Source organism: Chenopodium album, chromosome 19 (assembly GCF_948465745.1).
Source record: "Chenopodium album chromosome 19, dcCheAlbu1.1, whole genome shotgun sequence".
NCBI classification, from domain to species: Eukaryota; Viridiplantae; Streptophyta; class Magnoliopsida; order Caryophyllales; family Amaranthaceae; genus Chenopodium; species Chenopodium album.
Window position 1 is genome coordinate 10,910,289 of NC_137852.1, and position 16,662 is coordinate 10,926,950.

A 16,662-nucleotide genomic window follows, 5' to 3' on the forward strand; every position below is an offset into this window, starting at 1 on the left:
AGAATTATTGGGGTGTTACATGTTTTACCTCGGATCTGGGCAGAGTAGAGTCGGATCCGGACTGGATTGCCATCCCTAATCCAAGCTAACTCCGTATTCATTCAAATCCATTCAGAAGAAGCTGAACCCGGATTCGACTTATTAAGTGCGGTTTTAGGACATTATTCCAGGTGATAAATCAGAAGAAAATCAGCCCATTCTAATTTCAAATGCCCAAATCCATATAACCCGGCCCAAATCCTCCCCCAATCACAGAAACCCTGAACTACCCTCATATATATACAAAATACCACCCTAATTAACATTTTGAGTAAATCTTCTTCATTTTTTTTAGGGTTTACCGGGTCTTCCTGCCGCCTGCAACAATGGTACACTCTCTTTCTCTTGCTGTTAATCTTACGATTCGGTTTTTTTTTTTTTTTTTTCAAATTCAATGAACTTTAATCTTTGAAGATAGAAATTTGCGTTTTTTTTTCGATGTTTTGTTGGTTGTTTTAGTGAATTATGTTCACTTTTTCGGCTTAATTATTATGATCAATTTTAGAGAAGCAATTTCGTTAATTTATTAATGTATGAATATTTTTGAAGTTAGATTTTGTGGAATGGAACTTATTTAGCTTTGATTTGTGTTTGAATATTAATAATATTTGGATATACAGTAATTTGAAACTGGAATTTGTAAAATTGAACTAAATTTTGCTAGATTTGTGCGATTTTTGTTTCACTATAGTGTTTGAATTACTTTTAATCGGAGCTATACTATTGATAATTCCTGCTATTGAAGTGATTTCTTAGTTAAAATTTATGAAACATTTGATTGTTTATGATCCTGAAGAACTCGTAGTTTTTGCTACAAATAGTATCGATTAGACTCATTTGATTGTTTATAATCCTGAAGAACTCGTAGTTTTTTTTGCACTTTGTTTGTGAATACATGTTAAGAGTTATATGTACCGCGATATAGCAGACAATCTTCCTATGATGAACAATATTGAGGTGTGGTTGATACATTTTTAGAGATTGTTTCGTGATTTTACTGAAGATAGTAAGCTACATTTGAACACATCGGCTAACACTGGTTAAAGAAGCCATCAATGTTAGGGTTTTTTGTCAATTACCCTTTTATGGGCCTTAAGTCTATTTGAAGTGGTTTCTGCAAATGTGTTTGCTATTTAATTTTGTGTTTCTTGGCGCAAACCTCCCCAAAGATGAAGCTAGTAAGGATTGACAAATGCAAATATGCAATAGTATCAGATAGAATTGAATAATAGAAAGCTGTTCTCAAAGTCTTGTGATTTCTTGTTGAGACCTACTCTCTTTTTTCATTGTGGGTTTGTGGGGTGAGGCTGTGAGGGCTGTCCGGCTGTGTTGGTTCCTGTTCTGATGTTTGGTATTGATATGTATTTCTATACTAATAACTCATCCAATTGGTTTCTGATTTTCGTACTCGAGTAATCTTGTAGAACTTTGTCTGATTTGTACTGGTCTTTTATGACAGGTGAATGTACCTAAGGTGAAGAAGACTTACTGCAAGAGCAAGGAGTGCAGGAAGCACACCCAGCACAAGGTGACCCAGTACAAGAAGGGTAAGGATAGTTTGGCTGCCCAGGGAAAGAGACGTTATGACCGTAAACAATCTGGATATGGTGGTCAGACCAAGCCCGTCTTTCACAAGAAGGTAACCATTTTGTTTAATTAAAGTAAACTTGAAAGTTTAACTTCTGCATTGTTTATTGACATAGCTTGTTTATTATTACTCAACAGGCCAAGACCACCAAGAAGATTGTGTTGAGGCTACAGTGCCAGTCATGCAAGCATGTCTCTCAGCACCCCATCAAGGTTTGTGCTACAATATACTAAGTCAATGATCCTATTCTTGTGTCGTGTAGTTATTTTGTTTTTGCTGACTATATGTATCCACGGTATTGTTTATGCAGCGTTGCAAGCATTTTGAGATCGGTGGAGACAAGAAGGGAAAGGGAACTTCACTCTTTTAGATGTGTTATTATTGTGTTTCAGATTATTTAGTTGTCATGAATGGTGAGACTTGTTATAGCCATCTTCGAAGAATCATTCGAGTATTTTTGACACCTATCATCTTAGTGTTCTATGACAGAATTATATACTTGCTGAGCGGCTTCTATGACAGAATTATATACTTAGCTGCTTTTACATTGTTTCTAGACAGACTAGTCTATTCATCGTGTTAGTATGGTTATTTCCATGGTTGCTATTTTAGACTAGAACAACCTCTCCATATTTCGAATCTGAATGGATCACGTGCGATGATAGTTGTATAAATTTACAAGTTAACATCTGGATTTGGATTTATAAACTCGGTATCTGGCTTTAATATGTTGATCATCTTTGAACGCAGTGATCTGCTGAAATAAGTTTATATACCCAATAGGGTATTAGTTGTTTCATTCATTATCAAAAGAGCGAGTATGCATGCGCACAGCGCACTACACTTGCCATGTGCTCTTTAATAGTGGTCGTTGGGTTTGGCGTGAAACCTAACCTCTAAATTGGGTGATTTTCCTTTGCATTTTAATGATTTCTCCGTTTTCTTTAATGCAACAGTTTGACTAACCGTATACATACGAAGATCTTAATGTTAAAGAGAATCCTCATTAGGTTACACCACAAATAAAATAGTACTGTATCGTACATGAACAGTAATTGTTTTCTTATGCTTTTTTAGTTACTCATTTGAATGACATATTTAGGAAAATGAATAAAAAAGAGTGTATAAGAAACCATGTAGTGAGGTGATTAGTTAAAAGTGAATAAAATTATAAGATACATGAGGTTTGATAAATTAAAAGTGAATAGAGAAATTAATATAGGAAAATAAGATTTTTATTTGGTGACAGTATGTAGAAAAATTTGTCAAGAATAAGTCAACCTTTGTCCGGTTCATTAAAAATAAGTCAACATTTTGATTAACTCAGAATAATCCAACCTTTATAGGGTATCCACTTTAAATGAGTCAAAACTTATTGTAACCGGTTATTAAGATTAATTGTGACACGTGTCAGAATGTGGTTCGTCATTTTTCTAATATGAATTGAATAGGAATTATTATATAATTAATTATTAAAAAAATCTAATAATTATATATTACAAAAAAATAAAAGGAAAAAACACCCAACCCTCCTCACCCTCCCCTGCCAACTCACCCCCCTACCAGGCCATCGGTGGCCGACAACCACAAAATTCCCCAGCGTCGGAACCGATAGCCTCTCCCCCCACCCACGACGCACCCACCCCTTCCCCTTTCCCCATTCCCCCTCCCCACCCCAACACGACACCACCCCCTCCCCCCCGGTCCCTCTACCGGAGTCGACCTCTCCCTCACCTTCCCTACCGTCAATCGACACCCCAAAACTCTTGAACCCTGATTTCGATTTTGTTAGGGTTTTGTTAGGGTGGGTTTAGGGGATTGGGGGGTCGGCTGACGGTGGGGAAGGGGAGGGAGGGGTCGACTTCGGCAGGGAGACAGGGGAGGAGGTTGTTTCCGACAAGGGGTGAAGGGGAGGGGGTGGTGTCGCGTCGGGGGTGGGGAAAGGGGAAGGGGTGGGGGTTGGGTAGGAGTGTCGTGGGTGGGGGAGAGGCCGTCGGTGTCGGCGCCGGGGAATTTTGTGGTCGCCGGCCACTGGCGGCCTGGTAGGGGAGGGGGTGAGCTGGCAGGGGAGATTGGGTTTTTTTTTCCTTTAATTTTTTTAAAAATTATAATTATTAGATTATTTAATAATTAATCATGTAATAATTCCTAATTAATTATTATTAGAAAAATGACGAACCACATTTTGACACGTGTCACAATGAACATTAATAACTGGTTAATAACAGGTTGTAGGTCACTTGACTCATTTAAAGTGGATACCCTATAAAGGTTGGATTATTCTGAGTTAATCAAAAGGTTTATTTTGAGCGAACCGGACAAAGGTTAGCTTATATTTGACAAATTTTCCTATTATGTAATGTTTTTGAATGATAATGAAATGTTTATTTGGAGACGCTGAGACAGAGGGAATAAAACAATGTGCATATAATAGATTGAGTTCAATTGTTTTATTGGTGGTTTATTTTGAGCGAACCGGACAAAGGTTAGCTTATATTTGACAAATTTTCCTATTATGTAATGTTTTTGAATGATAATGAAATGTTTATTTGGAGACGCTGAGACAGAGGGAATAAAACAATGTGCATATAATAGATTGAGTTCAATTGTTTTATTGGTGGTTTGTATGGCAATGTGCATATACAAGATTGAGTTAGTTTGTTTTAGGCCAATTGACCAAATTGGTAAATAAAAAAGACCCTTAGCGACAATTTGGTAAAAAAACTTACTTAATCGACAATTTGGTAAATAAAATAATCTTAGGCGACAATTAACCCAAAAAAAATACAAAATTTTCCGATAAATTACTCGCGAATGCTTAATTTAGTTCGTTTTTTTTGTTTTTTTACCAACTCTTTTTATAGAAATAACAATTTGAAGAAAAAAAAAGGTTAAGTATCAATTTTCACTTAAGGTTCATACCCCTTATTAACGAATTTTTTTTTAAAAAGGGGTTGGCAATAAAAAGGGATGACATAGAAATCCAAATTATAAATGGGAAAAATAAATTTTAGAACACAAACACAAATTAAATTAGGAATTTAAAAAGAATATGTCGGGAAAAAAATAGATTTTTTGGTCTAAATGTCGCCAAAATTTATTAATTTTACCAAATTGTCACATAGTGTTAGTTTTTAATTTTTTTTTTTTTTACCAAATTGTCGTTTGAGTAAGTTATATTACCAAATTGTCGCAAGAGGTATTTTTTATTTACCAATCTGGTCAATTGGCCGTTTGTTTTATTGATGGTATGTATTAACACTGTCACCTAGTCCTAGCTTATGTCCTGAAGCACATATTAAAGTGAAATGGTAAAATGAAAACATCAATGTCCATATTGTCCATGGCCTTGGAATCATCTATTACTTGTTTTAGCTAACAAGTTAACTAATGCTTCATGTGTTTTGTTATAGTTTTTCCAAGCATTCTATAATCAGTTAATCACATTTATTTTGGGGTGTAAGAAACACAAATTTTACCTAATTTTACTTGTGATAATTTCGGGAAAACAACTAATTAGGCTATGTTCAAAAGGTGGCCCTTACCATGATTATACCCATAAGGCCAAAGGTGAAATGTCTAAATATAATACATAATGCATGCAATTTGTGCATAAACATATAAAATTTCCTTTATAAACACAAAGCTTAGTTATTTCTAAATGAGACATATAAATAAAGTAACATGGACGAATGAAAATCCATTCGAATCGTAATAATTTTATCCCTTTTCAAATAATCTGTTTATTAAGTCAACCAATATTCATTTAAATTGCTTATTTTTCCATCGTTACATTTATCAGCTCGAAACACCAAATTGAGCAATAATCGAAAGCGATTTGACTCCTTAAACCAAAGCTTTGCAAAAGTCATTACACATGATGACAAAGACCACCAACATACCAACTTTTGTAGGCTTTTGATTAATTCTATTCAAGAGCAATTTAAAAAAAAAACCAAAATAGATAAAAGTAGATTTAAGTTATTCAACTATCAAACCTTTCTCAAGATTCTATTTCCAACTACCACCTATACAAATACATAGATACACTCAATTGTCTTGATTTGGATCTTGATTTTGATTTTTCTTCCCAACCAAAAACTTTATTATATATCAATCAAATTATTCAAATATAATTAATACATGCTCTCCCACACACTTTGCACTTTCTACATCACACACCCCCTTTTTCCTTTTTTATTATTTTTAATTAGTACTTGTAAAATAAATAAAAATTACAAAAGAAAAGAAAAGAAAAGAAAAGAAAAGAAAATTGAATAAAATAATTAAAAAAAATACCAGCATTTATTTTATTTGTTCTTTTATAATTGAGTTTTTGTCATTCTACCACGTCTCTCCTTCTTCTTCTTCGGGGGTTTCGAAGCTGCTCTCTTTGTATGCTTTGAAATATCTCCTTCTCTCTCTACTTTCTCTCTCATCGTTTTTCTTCGGAAAACTCTTCAATGGCGGAATCAAAGCTCGTGTTCTTGTCGATTTTGTTGCTGTTTTCGTTGTTATTTAGCGGCGTAATTGCAGATTCTGGAAATTCGGAATTTATCGAGGAAGTTCGATCGGATGATTCTTCCGCTCTTAAGCTTGAATTCGATCAGCTTAAGTCTAAGATCCAACTTCTCGGTTAGTTTTTTGAATTGTAGTTTGTTTTCATTGATATTTTTGATTGATTTTGATTGTAGTGACTGTTCTATATGTGTTTTTGTTTCTTTGAATTATGATTTTTGTTTAAAAATTTTATTTTGAGTTACATGTTCAATGTTAGTTTAGATTGATTCGATTTGATAAGATTTTGATTTGTTATTGAAGTGAGCATTGATTGAATTTATGATTTTTGTTTGTGGTGAAGCTTATCGTCGAATTTTGAGTCGGAAGAGTAATTAGGGTTACAGATTGTAAATTAGCCTAGAATTTTGAATTAGAAGATAATCTGTGTTTGGATATTGTGAAATAATAACCAAAATGTGATCTTGAAGTTTCACAAAGTAGTAATTAAAGTTTGCAATTATTATTACTATTCCTTGATGAAACTGTTGGGTAATAATGTGATGGATGATTGGTAGCCATCAAAATCCATTGATTGCGTCGAGACATGGTAGTTTTTAGCAAAGCATTGTAAGCGATGTTATACATTGAGGTGCTGTCTCTTATTAGTTAAGTGGGCGCTGTTTGCTTGTTGTAGAGACTCGCCTTGATGAGAGCAATGCGAATTTGAAGAAAAAGGATGAGAAAATATCGGAATTGGAGGTTGTTATTCAAGAGAAGTCGGATGTTGTTGCATCATTGCAAAGCGAGATTGAGAATGCTCAGGTTTGAAATTGTGTTTGTTGCTTTTCTTATTATTAATTTTGAGCATGGTTATGTTTTTATATGCTTCAGATCATGGGGACACTGGGTGAGAATACTGAGAAAGTGCTATTGAGGATTTCTGTTGAGTTTATGTATAGACGATAGACTAAATAAACGTTTGGTATAGACAATGCTGAAGAGATTTACGGGATTATTAATAGTGTGAACATATTGTTGATTCCGTATAAATATTTTTTGTTTTGTTGGGTCAGAAAAAGGGAACATCTGACGCTGAGGAGCGGGTTGGGAAGGCTCATGCTCGGGCTAGTGAGTTGCAAAAGCAGGTACTTCAAGGAAAATGCTATAAACCTTTTGGTCAGAATTGAATCTATAATAAATGATTAATTTGCATTCCTATGTTTTCATAGTTTGACAAATTGAAGAAAGAAATTGAAGGACAGAAAAAGGAAAAGGAGGCCTTGGAAACCCGAGCAATTGAATCAGAGAACAAAATTTCCGAATTGAGTTCAAAATTGGACAAGGTAAATTAGTGATTGTAATGGCCATCTAAAGCTGGCAAACTAGTAATTGGGTTAAAAAAATACAGTGCATCTACAGAGATCTAACAGTCCTTTTGGTAAAGTAACTTTGTAGTTTGCTCTTGTTTGATGGATGCATTTCTGGCTTTTTAATGGGTGTGAATTTTAATGACAAACTTTGGAAAATTCACTGCATTTTGAGTTTTAGTGATTGGTTGCGTGAATATACTGTTTTTCTTGGAGAGTTGGAGTAGGTAATTATATTCTCAACTTTTGCTTTATGTCTGATTGTACAGCTCCAGAAGATCAATGATGAACAGAAGAGCAGAATCCGTAAAACTGAGCGTGCTCTTCAAGTGGCAGAGGTTTGTATTTTTTTATTTTTATGCTTCATGCCTGCCACTTTTGTTAATTATTTTTATTACTTACCTTAGCATTTTGTTGATTTTACTTTTGTTTTATTTTAATGCTATCAGGAAGAGATGATGAAGGCTAAGTCAGAGGCCACCACAAGGACTAAGGAGCTAATGGAGGTAAAGATTTGTTTAAAATTTTTTAAATTACAACTTCTGAGTTGTTGCTACAGGCAGCCTGCTTTGGTTCCAGTTTTATACTGTCGATTACCTTTAACATATAAGGTCCCATACATTTCCCCGAGTTTTCATGTCATTATTTACTATTGTTCCCCATATAAAATACCCACATGTCCAAAGATTTATTAAATGTCATTTTATATATTTTTTACCTTAAGAATATTACACTCTCCCTCTACTATCCTTAATTCACATGAAAGATGAGAAACGGGAACTATATATATTATGGGAAAAAGGGAGTAATATAGTTTTTTAAATTACTGAGGTGCAATTTATTAGTTTGATAGGTCTTTGGCATTGTTGTAAGATCTAGATATCCCTTTATGGTACTTAGCTGTATCCTGACCATTGTAGCAGCATTTGTTGCTATAGGTTAATCTGCAGTTAAGTTTGTAGCTTTTAAGATCACACGTAGTTCATTTTTATGCGTTTTTGCTGTGAAAGGGAAGGTTGGAAAATTATCTCTACAATAAATATTCTTGTTGTCAATTCCTTTCGTTGTAAAATGTCTTGTGTATTGATGCAGAGCTCTCTCTTGAATGGTGGGTTTGACTCTTGGTGTTAGACTACACATGTTGCAAATATTGTAGTTTTAGAATTTATAAAAAAGAGGTATTCATGACACAATTTCTATCGAGGTTTAGGACCTATTTGACCAATATACATGTGATTTTTATTTCCCCATTCCAAGGTTGAGGCGATGTGTATATGATAAAGGTAGTAACATAATTCCTTCAGAAATTTGTTTGGATTGCTGTGCTATCCTTTATCAATAGGAATTACACTCTTTAGCTCTAGACCTTGTTAGGGTCCTGCTGATTGCCGAGGCTACTTTTTTGAAGACAGTAGATGTAGTGTCATAGAAGCACTGCTTATTCAGGCATAATAAGATACTTGTGTGCTTTTGAAAGTTACTGAGATGTGTTCCTAATATTTTTTTCAAAGCTCATTGGCAATGCACTACCTATTCTTCTTTATGGTATAATGTGAGAAAATTTGATCATTTTTGTCCAGAGCTGAAGTAGCTTGGTCTTCTCCATATTGATGGTTTTAGGCTTCAAAAACAAAAAATTGAAAGCTCGGACCTATTCTGTTGTAAAACCTTAGGATGCATCTTCTTTAAGGATTTGATTGATAAATTCATGATTTTGTAAATAATTAAAAGATAATTTAGCAAAAATGGCGGAAAAATTGTTGACTATCTTGTTTCAAGGTCATATATGACTTTTTTATTGAAAGTTTGAAACATATAAAGCTGCAAACATTTCACATTTTATTCATTTTAGAATGAGTTTTTGACATTGATGATTGTTTGGAGCCTATTCAATCTTGATTGTTGATTTTGATCTTATCGATGTCTAGGTGCATGGTGCATGGCTTCCACCATGGTTCTTGGATCATGCGCTTCGTTCTTGGGTAAATTAATTGTCCTTGTTTCCTTTCTATCTCTCGTAATTAATAACCTGTACTATCTGTTATTATTACTGACATTTCTCTACTGTAGTCTTTCATAAAGGTTGAGTGGAATGAGCATGGAAAACCTGTTATGGAGGTTTTGATTCAGAAGGTAATGTCATGATATCCATGTTTTACCGTTTAACCACGTTACTAGTTTTTTGTTGTTTATTTGTTTTTTTTGCTGGTTCTAGGTAGTCATGTAATTTATTAAAATGTATTCAGAACTTACTAACTCACTGCTTGTGTAATGTTTTTGCCAGACATTGGAGAAGAAAGACCAAGCTGGAAAATGGGCAGAACCTCACATTGAAAATATTAAAACTGTAAGTCACCTGGGAATATTAATGTCAAATTTAGTGTGTGTAATTGTTGTGCATGCCTGTTTTTTGTAGTCTACTTTCATGAATATTTCCAGTTGATTGATCTAATTAATTTGTATGCATGAGCGATAACACTGGCATCTTGAACTCTGCTTATGCTTCATATTGCCATTTTAATATTCACTTTTTATCTATCGTGGATACTCATAACCTTGTTTAAATTATGAAGAAATGGGTCCCATTCGTGAAGGAGCAATGGGTGATGGCAACAGAGTTTGTTGAACCCCATATTCAGACGTTGACTGCTAAGTCTGCTGAGGCATTTGAGGCATCTAAGAACGCCGTTAAGCCACACATCACTAAAGCACAGGAGTTGGCAGACCCTTACTATCAGGTATTTTAAGTCTTATTTTTGTTTTTTTTTTTTTGTTTTTTTTTTTTTTTTTCTCAGATAATGTTGTTTGCTTAAACAAGTTCTCTACTATGCCAGGAAGTGAAGAAAGTAAGTAAGCCATACGTTGATCATGTTGCCACTGTGGCAAAGCCTCATGTCGAAAAAGCAAGAACTACCTTGAAGCCATATACTAAGAAGGCAGTTCATGTCTATGGGAAATTTCTTGAATCAGCAACTACCTATCATGAACAGGTATCTTATGTAGTTGTGGTTTTTCCTAAAAACATTCTGTTATGTATTTCAGGCTTTTGGTATAACATTATAACTTACCTACCTACTCTTGGTGGAAAGCTGCCTAAATGGTCTGGAAGAATGAATGCCAGCCTCTTCACTAAGTTTAAATTAGTAAAAGTAAATCAAGCAATTCCAAGAAGTAATGATGAATAAATATTTTGTGGTAAATTGGAGAGTGAGGTTGCCAACCATATGTAATGTGGTGAATGCCCCTTGGGCATAGTGGGCTTTGTAATCTTGAAAGTAAGGCTTAGATACAAGCTCCTATGTTTGTGCTTTATGCTAAGTTGCAATGAGATGTCTAAATTAGGTTGTTGTGTTTAATAGCTGTTTCAAATTCCTGCTTAATGGGATTGAAATGGTCATAATTGAATAGGCTTTGGTTTTTTGTAGTTAATTGAATTTGCAGTCTACTTTTGTGGTTATGCAGCAGTGATATTCTAGTGTATTAAATTGCCAATATTTGGAAGTCAAGGATGTTTATAGCCTCACTTTAGAAAAATTGTGGCTATCATTAACATGTTTGTTTACCCTCTAGTTGAGAATTGAGGCCTTCAATTTGGCATGGATTCGTCAGATTCCAGATTCCCAAGGAAATGGAAATCTTGACCAGTTAGGAACAAGACCCCAATTTATTGATGTGTAAAGCTCTGCTAAATGATTTGATCTTATGAGTGTCAGATTGGGTTCTTACAAAAATTTTGACAGCATTTTTGTTTGAGGGTCAATACTTGAGAGTTATTTGTTGTTTTTCTCATTGACTAAGGTCTAAGCCTCATCACTTTTCAGTGTCCATTGCATTCAACTTTGCCGGTAAACTTTGAAGGATTCCCCAAGCCTTTGTACTGTTGTGCCCTATGTATATAAAAGTGAGATTGGGTTGTGAGTTTCCATAGTGGCTGTGATGAATCCTTTGGAACCATTCTCCTGTTAAAGAAACTTTTAAAATAAGGCATGGCTTTGCAAAGAAAACCTTCATCGGGACTCCTGTGGCATTTTTCAAGTCAGGAAAATTGTGGAGTTTGTGTTAGACTTAATCTTTTTTTTTTTTTTTTTTAATATTTTCCCTTTCCCTTGTCCAGGAGTAGTAGGGGTGGTTGCAAGTTTTATGGTTAACTCTTTGCTATATTTAATGGAATGGGAATAAATATAGAAGCACTACATGTTCAAAGATATGATAAAGCCAGTAATACTTTAGTTATCACATACGTGCTATTCTTGTGTAGTTGTGTACTAGTGTATCAAGGAATAACTGCCACAATAAAGCGGTATAATAAATTGTTGGTGTTGACTTAGGTAGAGCTACCTTTCACTCCCACTCCCACTCCCACTTGATGTTTCACTCGCTCTGCACATGTAATATGTGGCGACAGAACTGGAGAGGAGTGATTTTCAATTACAAATTGTAGTGGTTGCTTCGGCAATGAAATTGTGAACAGACATTTTTAGAGTTGTATCTTGTATGTGTTTAACTACCCTATTCCTGGGAAAATGATAGCCTTTTGTGCCTTCAGTGTAGTTAGCACACCACTTTGTTCGACTAGGTTGCAATTATAACTTCTTTAATTTCTGATGGTTTGAAATATCTACGATAAACATACTAAGCTTTTCTGTTATACTTTGGGTAGTTTAGGAGGTTCAGAATTTTAGAGGAGATGCTTATTTCAAATAAATAAAAATAAAAATAAAATAATAATCAGATGAGATACTTGTGCATGCAGTTTTGAGGCGCTTTAGAAATTAGCCTTGTCCCTGTTAGAGAATTAGTTAGTTGACTTACTTGCTTACTGCAAAACAGCAAAAGTAAAGGACCATTTATCAAGAATGTATTTGACTGTTTTAAAAGGGTGGGATTCCTTTTTGTTCAGGGACAAATGTGCAAATAATGTAACTTGGTGAAGGTGAAAGAGGTTATGCAAGAAAAGTGTGCCCAATGTAACTGGGGTTGCCTTATTTTTCGTGGAAGTCCACCTGTCCTGTTATTTCCATGAACAACTGAGAACACGAATCAATTTTACTAGGTGGTCTGGGCCTGTCATATACTGTCCATTTGGGTTATGCCTAGAATTAGAGTGAGATTTTAGTTAAAGTTTCAGAAGTGATAACATTTATTGTTTAAATATGTTCTTGGGAAGTCATCATCATGATGTCCTTTTGGGTTTGAACTTTGAAGGCAGAGAAACTATCTCTTCATTTCAAGAACTGAAATTCCACCGTAGTTTTGTTCATTAATAATCGTAATACTGCAATTATATCTTAGCCCCTGCCATTTTATTTTATTTATTACTATATTGATCGATTGATTATTTTTTACTATATTTTACAAATTTATAATTATTTTATTCTCACGTTGTATTGGGATTGGTAGGTCCAATCTGCAGTTCATGAAAAGCTGCAGCAGCATGAAGTTACAAGACATCTAGCAACAAAGGAGTTGGTTTGGTTTTTGGTAACTTTCATTCTGAATCCTGTTGTTTCTCAGTTTCCTGGTCCATATATATATTTGTTGAGCTTAAAACTTATTACGAGTATAATTTTTTCTGCTTAGGCCTCTGCTCTTTTGGTCCTTCCTGTGATTTTTTTATCTAAAATTTGCTCAGCTATGTTCTGGTAAGTTTTAAGTACTATCCCACTCTAATTTAGAAGAAAGTTAGATTAAATATGAAGATATACTATAAATATTACTGAATTTTAATATATGTTTTTTTCAGCTCATCTTTGTTTTGGTTGGTGCAGCAAAAAATCAGTGAAGCCTGCTCGCAATTCTCAAGCTCATCATGCCCGCCGAAAGAATAAAAGGGGACATTCAGACAAATAGATTATCAGCTTCTAGTTTGATTTGCTTTTGTGGCACGTCTGAGGTAGTTTGCCACCATTGCTTGTTATATGTTGTTCTTGGAATTTTGGTCTCTATGTGATTATGCGTAGTTTGTTATTCACTTAGTCCAGTTATTGTTGCTTTTGGACCCCTTTTAATTTATGGATCTGCTATGGTGGAACTGGTATTTGAGCGGAGTAATGGGAGTGTCACAACACTACTTGTAGCATGTCACAGCACCTCGTCACAAGCTCCCTTGTAATACCCATATGATTGCTCTTGTAACTCTTCTCCTTGCTTGTATGTGTGTATTTGATGAGTTACAAGAGCTGTTATGTCAAGAAGCACAGCATGATTTGTATTGGAAGTTACAAGGTTCCGTGACCATTATCTGTTTTTCTGAACATGATATCCATGAATGTTTTGATGAATGCATTCATTTTCTCTGTGCCAAGGAAGATGAAGATATTATTCTGTTCCTTAAATTTCTGCATGTTTTAACTATGATAATTAGATTATTCTTCTCCTTGTATAAGTCTCTTTCCAATCCAACAGATTGATATATCAAGAATACAACTTCTGTCGCATCTCTCATTCGTTTCTGCTGTTTTTTCGTGCAAAGTCCTTCTCTTCAGTCTAACAAGTTGATATATTAGAAATACATCTCTTGTGGCATCGCTCATTCATTGCTGCTGTGTTTTCGTGTTGCAGGCTGAAATGAAGTTTTAGAAGATATTACAGTCATTGATGTACTGCATCAATCATCCCCCGAAGGAGGTTTCTGTGCTAGGCACAATTTTCTTTGTATTGTTAATTCTTTTGTGAAAAATTGTCCAGTAACTTATGTCGATAATGGAGCCGGAAGCTGTACTATCAACATAATAGGTTGCTTTATGTTTGGATGATGATGTTTCTCTTCTCATTTTTCACCTCCTGGGTTTGTAATTTTCTCCTACACATTGCTAGGTTACAGTCATAGATAGCCTTTTTTTAGGGATTAGGTGATTTCCACTATCATAGATTATATCGAGGACTAGAATATCATCTGTTGTATTATGATAAGACTAATATTTCTTGTTGGGTAATTATCTCTTGTCAATTATCGTTATACCTCAAATCAACTTCTATCATCTACAATAGATTTGTGCGTATTTTTTTTTTTAGAGTTATGTAGTATCTATGAAATGAATGAAGTACGTTCGATGGAGATGTGGTAGGTAGTATATCGTGACTTTGAAAATCACAAGTTTAAGCCTTACAATCTACTAGTGCTTTGGAATGGAATCCGTTATCTTTTTTTTCGGCCTATGTTTAATTCACTTTATATTTACTTATTTGATTTGATCTTAATTTATCTTTTTTAATCTAATTAAAATAAATTTATTTTTTCTAATCTAGTTTGATCAAAATTTAACCTTGTATGTACACTAATCTATAAGAGAAAAAAATGTTTTTACAAGAAAATTATATGACGAGTGACAACCGAGAGAATACTAACTTGTTTATATTACTCTGTATTAATTTATTTGAATTTTTTTATTTATTTTTATAAGCGTGACTTGTGTTGTCCAATTTTATTTTTGAGGAATTTTGTTCCTTGTCCTATTTGATTTGTTTTTTAATTGGAGAATCATGTATGTGCTGTGAACTTGTGATTCAAAGATTTTTTGCAATCATTGTCTATTGAATGGAAAACTGTTGTGTTATGACAAGGAAAACAAAACCGTTATTACTCGAAACTTTAAAGTTGGCAAAGTTATATTTTTATAAAATTCACATGTCTTTTAGTCATTTTTTTTTAATTTTATTTTTTTGTTTTGGCAAATATAGATTAATAAGAAAAGAAAATCATTAAAAAAAAATGGTAAGATTAAAGTAGCAATCAATGACTTGATCCAACTTAGACAAATCTATACGAATATTCAATTTGGTTTCGAAAAAAAAAAAATGAATATTCAATATATACGGCATAGGGCCCTTACTCCCTTAGTATGTGAAATGGTATTAAGTAATAACCCTCGTTTTATAAATTATAATACATATGCCTTGAGTCAAACCAAAAAAAGAAAAAAGAAAAAAGGAGATGGTAGATTTTTTTTTTAAAACAAAAATAAATAAAATAAATAAAACTAGCGTCACATGAAGTAAATAATCATTTGTCATTTAACAGGATTGTTTTAGCAAAAAAGTTAGATTGAAGATTAAGAAAGTACCTAATAATGTCATGGAGAACAAGATATTTAAATTGTAAAATGAAAATTTAAAGGTACAGGCGGTGGTACCATACTTGGTGCAGACAAAAAACGTGGCAAGACCATGTAGCTATTTTTTAAAGAACATACAATTATTTTGTAAAGAACATATAACTGTCTAGTAAAGAACATCTAATTTTATGTTTTTTTTTTTTTTTTTTTTTTTTTTTTTTTTTTTTTTTATATAAAGAACATGATAATATTATGTAATGAACATTATTAATATATACCCATCATAATTTAAAGACAAAGTTCAAAGAACATTTTGCAATAAGCAACGAACATTATATCACATATAAAAGTACATCATACTGACAATAAAAGAACATGGACATATGTTCTTTTCACTCTTTTTTAGTGCAAATATGTTCTTTTTCCTTTAGGTATATGTTCATTACAATTTCATAGTATGTACATTTCACTATAGCCGTATGTTCTTTACAGTTGTATAATATGTTCTTTCTGCGAGAAACGTCTGTACAATGCACGGTACATGCGCCTGTAGGAACCACGCACTGATTTTAAAAGGTTAGATGAACTACATATTATATATTGCTATCATATCACCTTTATAACTTCCTTTATTTATTGTAAATGACCTTGTTTGACTTATACACACACTCTTTTGACCACTCTTTAACTCTTTTGACCACTCTTTATGATTTATACAACTAATGAGTAGCCTGGGTTGCTACTGTTATAAAGGCTTTTTAAATTAATTGTTATTGTCAAATTAAAATTAATTTTTTTTAGTATATTATTTTTAGTTGAAACTTGTGGTTTGCACTTATGTAAATTTTTTACATATTAATAACATACTTAATAATTGGTTTAGATGGTGAAATAGTTATCGTTGTTATAAGAGGTTGAGGGTTCGATCCTCCTTACCCTTACATTTCTATATGGAGTAATTTTGGTTGCTTGGGTTATGTGGCATTGTTTGAGTGATGATGTGGCGTCATCAGATGTTGGGAAGATGACATGGCGCAACAAAAAAGGGACATGTTAAATCTCCTTTAAATCATTCCAATAAAACGGAGAATGTAATATTGTACACTTATGTCTG

At 33.6% G+C, this 16,662-nt stretch overlaps 2 protein-coding genes across 3 annotated transcripts; both read left to right on the top strand.

The window, feature by feature from the left end:
* The first annotated feature begins 232 nt into the window (after nt 1-232).
* Nucleotides 233-2,135, top strand: LOC145594631 (large ribosomal subunit protein eL42). Its single transcript, XM_081650959.1, has 4 exons — nt 233-368; nt 1,499-1,678; nt 1,765-1,839; nt 1,938-2,135. Exons 1-4 carry the CDS (start codon nt 366-368, stop codon nt 1,995-1,997), a joined length of 318 nt encoding a protein of 105 aa, XP_081507085.1. The 5' UTR covers nt 233-365; the 3' UTR covers nt 1,998-2,135.
* Nucleotides 2,136-5,986: 3,851 nt separating this feature from the next.
* On the top strand, nt 5,987-14,429 carry LOC145595980 (uncharacterized). Of its 2 annotated transcripts, none has more exons than XR_014103056.1 (15): nt 5,987-6,262; nt 6,822-6,949; nt 7,201-7,272; nt 7,357-7,470; nt 7,764-7,832; nt 7,944-8,000; nt 9,423-9,476; nt 9,565-9,627; nt 9,779-9,841; nt 10,068-10,232; nt 10,329-10,484; nt 12,895-12,975; nt 13,075-13,136; nt 13,238-13,387; nt 14,056-14,429. XR_014103056.1 is itself a non-coding variant. In XM_081652407.1 (15 exons), exons 1-14 carry the CDS (start codon nt 6,091-6,093, stop codon nt 13,342-13,344), a joined length of 1,338 nt encoding a protein of 445 aa, XP_081508533.1. In that variant the 5' UTR covers nt 5,987-6,090; the 3' UTR covers nt 13,345-13,387; nt 14,056-14,429. The 2 variants fall into 2 exon arrangements, 1 of the variants encoding a protein (XP_081508533.1); XM_081652407.1 differs by having other exon boundaries at nt 13,263-13,387.
* Nucleotides 14,430-16,662: the final 2,233 nt, after the last annotated feature.

Coding starts and splice junctions, on each gene's coding strand:
- LOC145595980 (XM_081652407.1), top strand. CDS start 6,091: ATGGCGGAATCAAAGCTCGTGTTCTTGTCGATTTTGTTGCTGTTTTCG. Junction 7,273..7,356: donor CTAGTGAGTTGCAAAAGCAG/GTACTTCAAGGA, acceptor ATGTTTTCATAG/TTTGACAAATTGAAGAAAGA. Junction 9,477..9,564: donor ATCATGCGCTTCGTTCTTGG/GTAAATTAATTG, acceptor TCTCTACTGTAG/TCTTTCATAAAGGTTGAGTG.
- LOC145594631 (XM_081650959.1), top strand. Junction 1,679..1,764: donor AGCCCGTCTTTCACAAGAAG/GTAACCATTTTG, acceptor ATTACTCAACAG/GCCAAGACCACCAAGAAGAT. Junction 1,840..1,937: donor TCTCTCAGCACCCCATCAAG/GTTTGTGCTACA, acceptor TTGTTTATGCAG/CGTTGCAAGCATTTTGAGAT.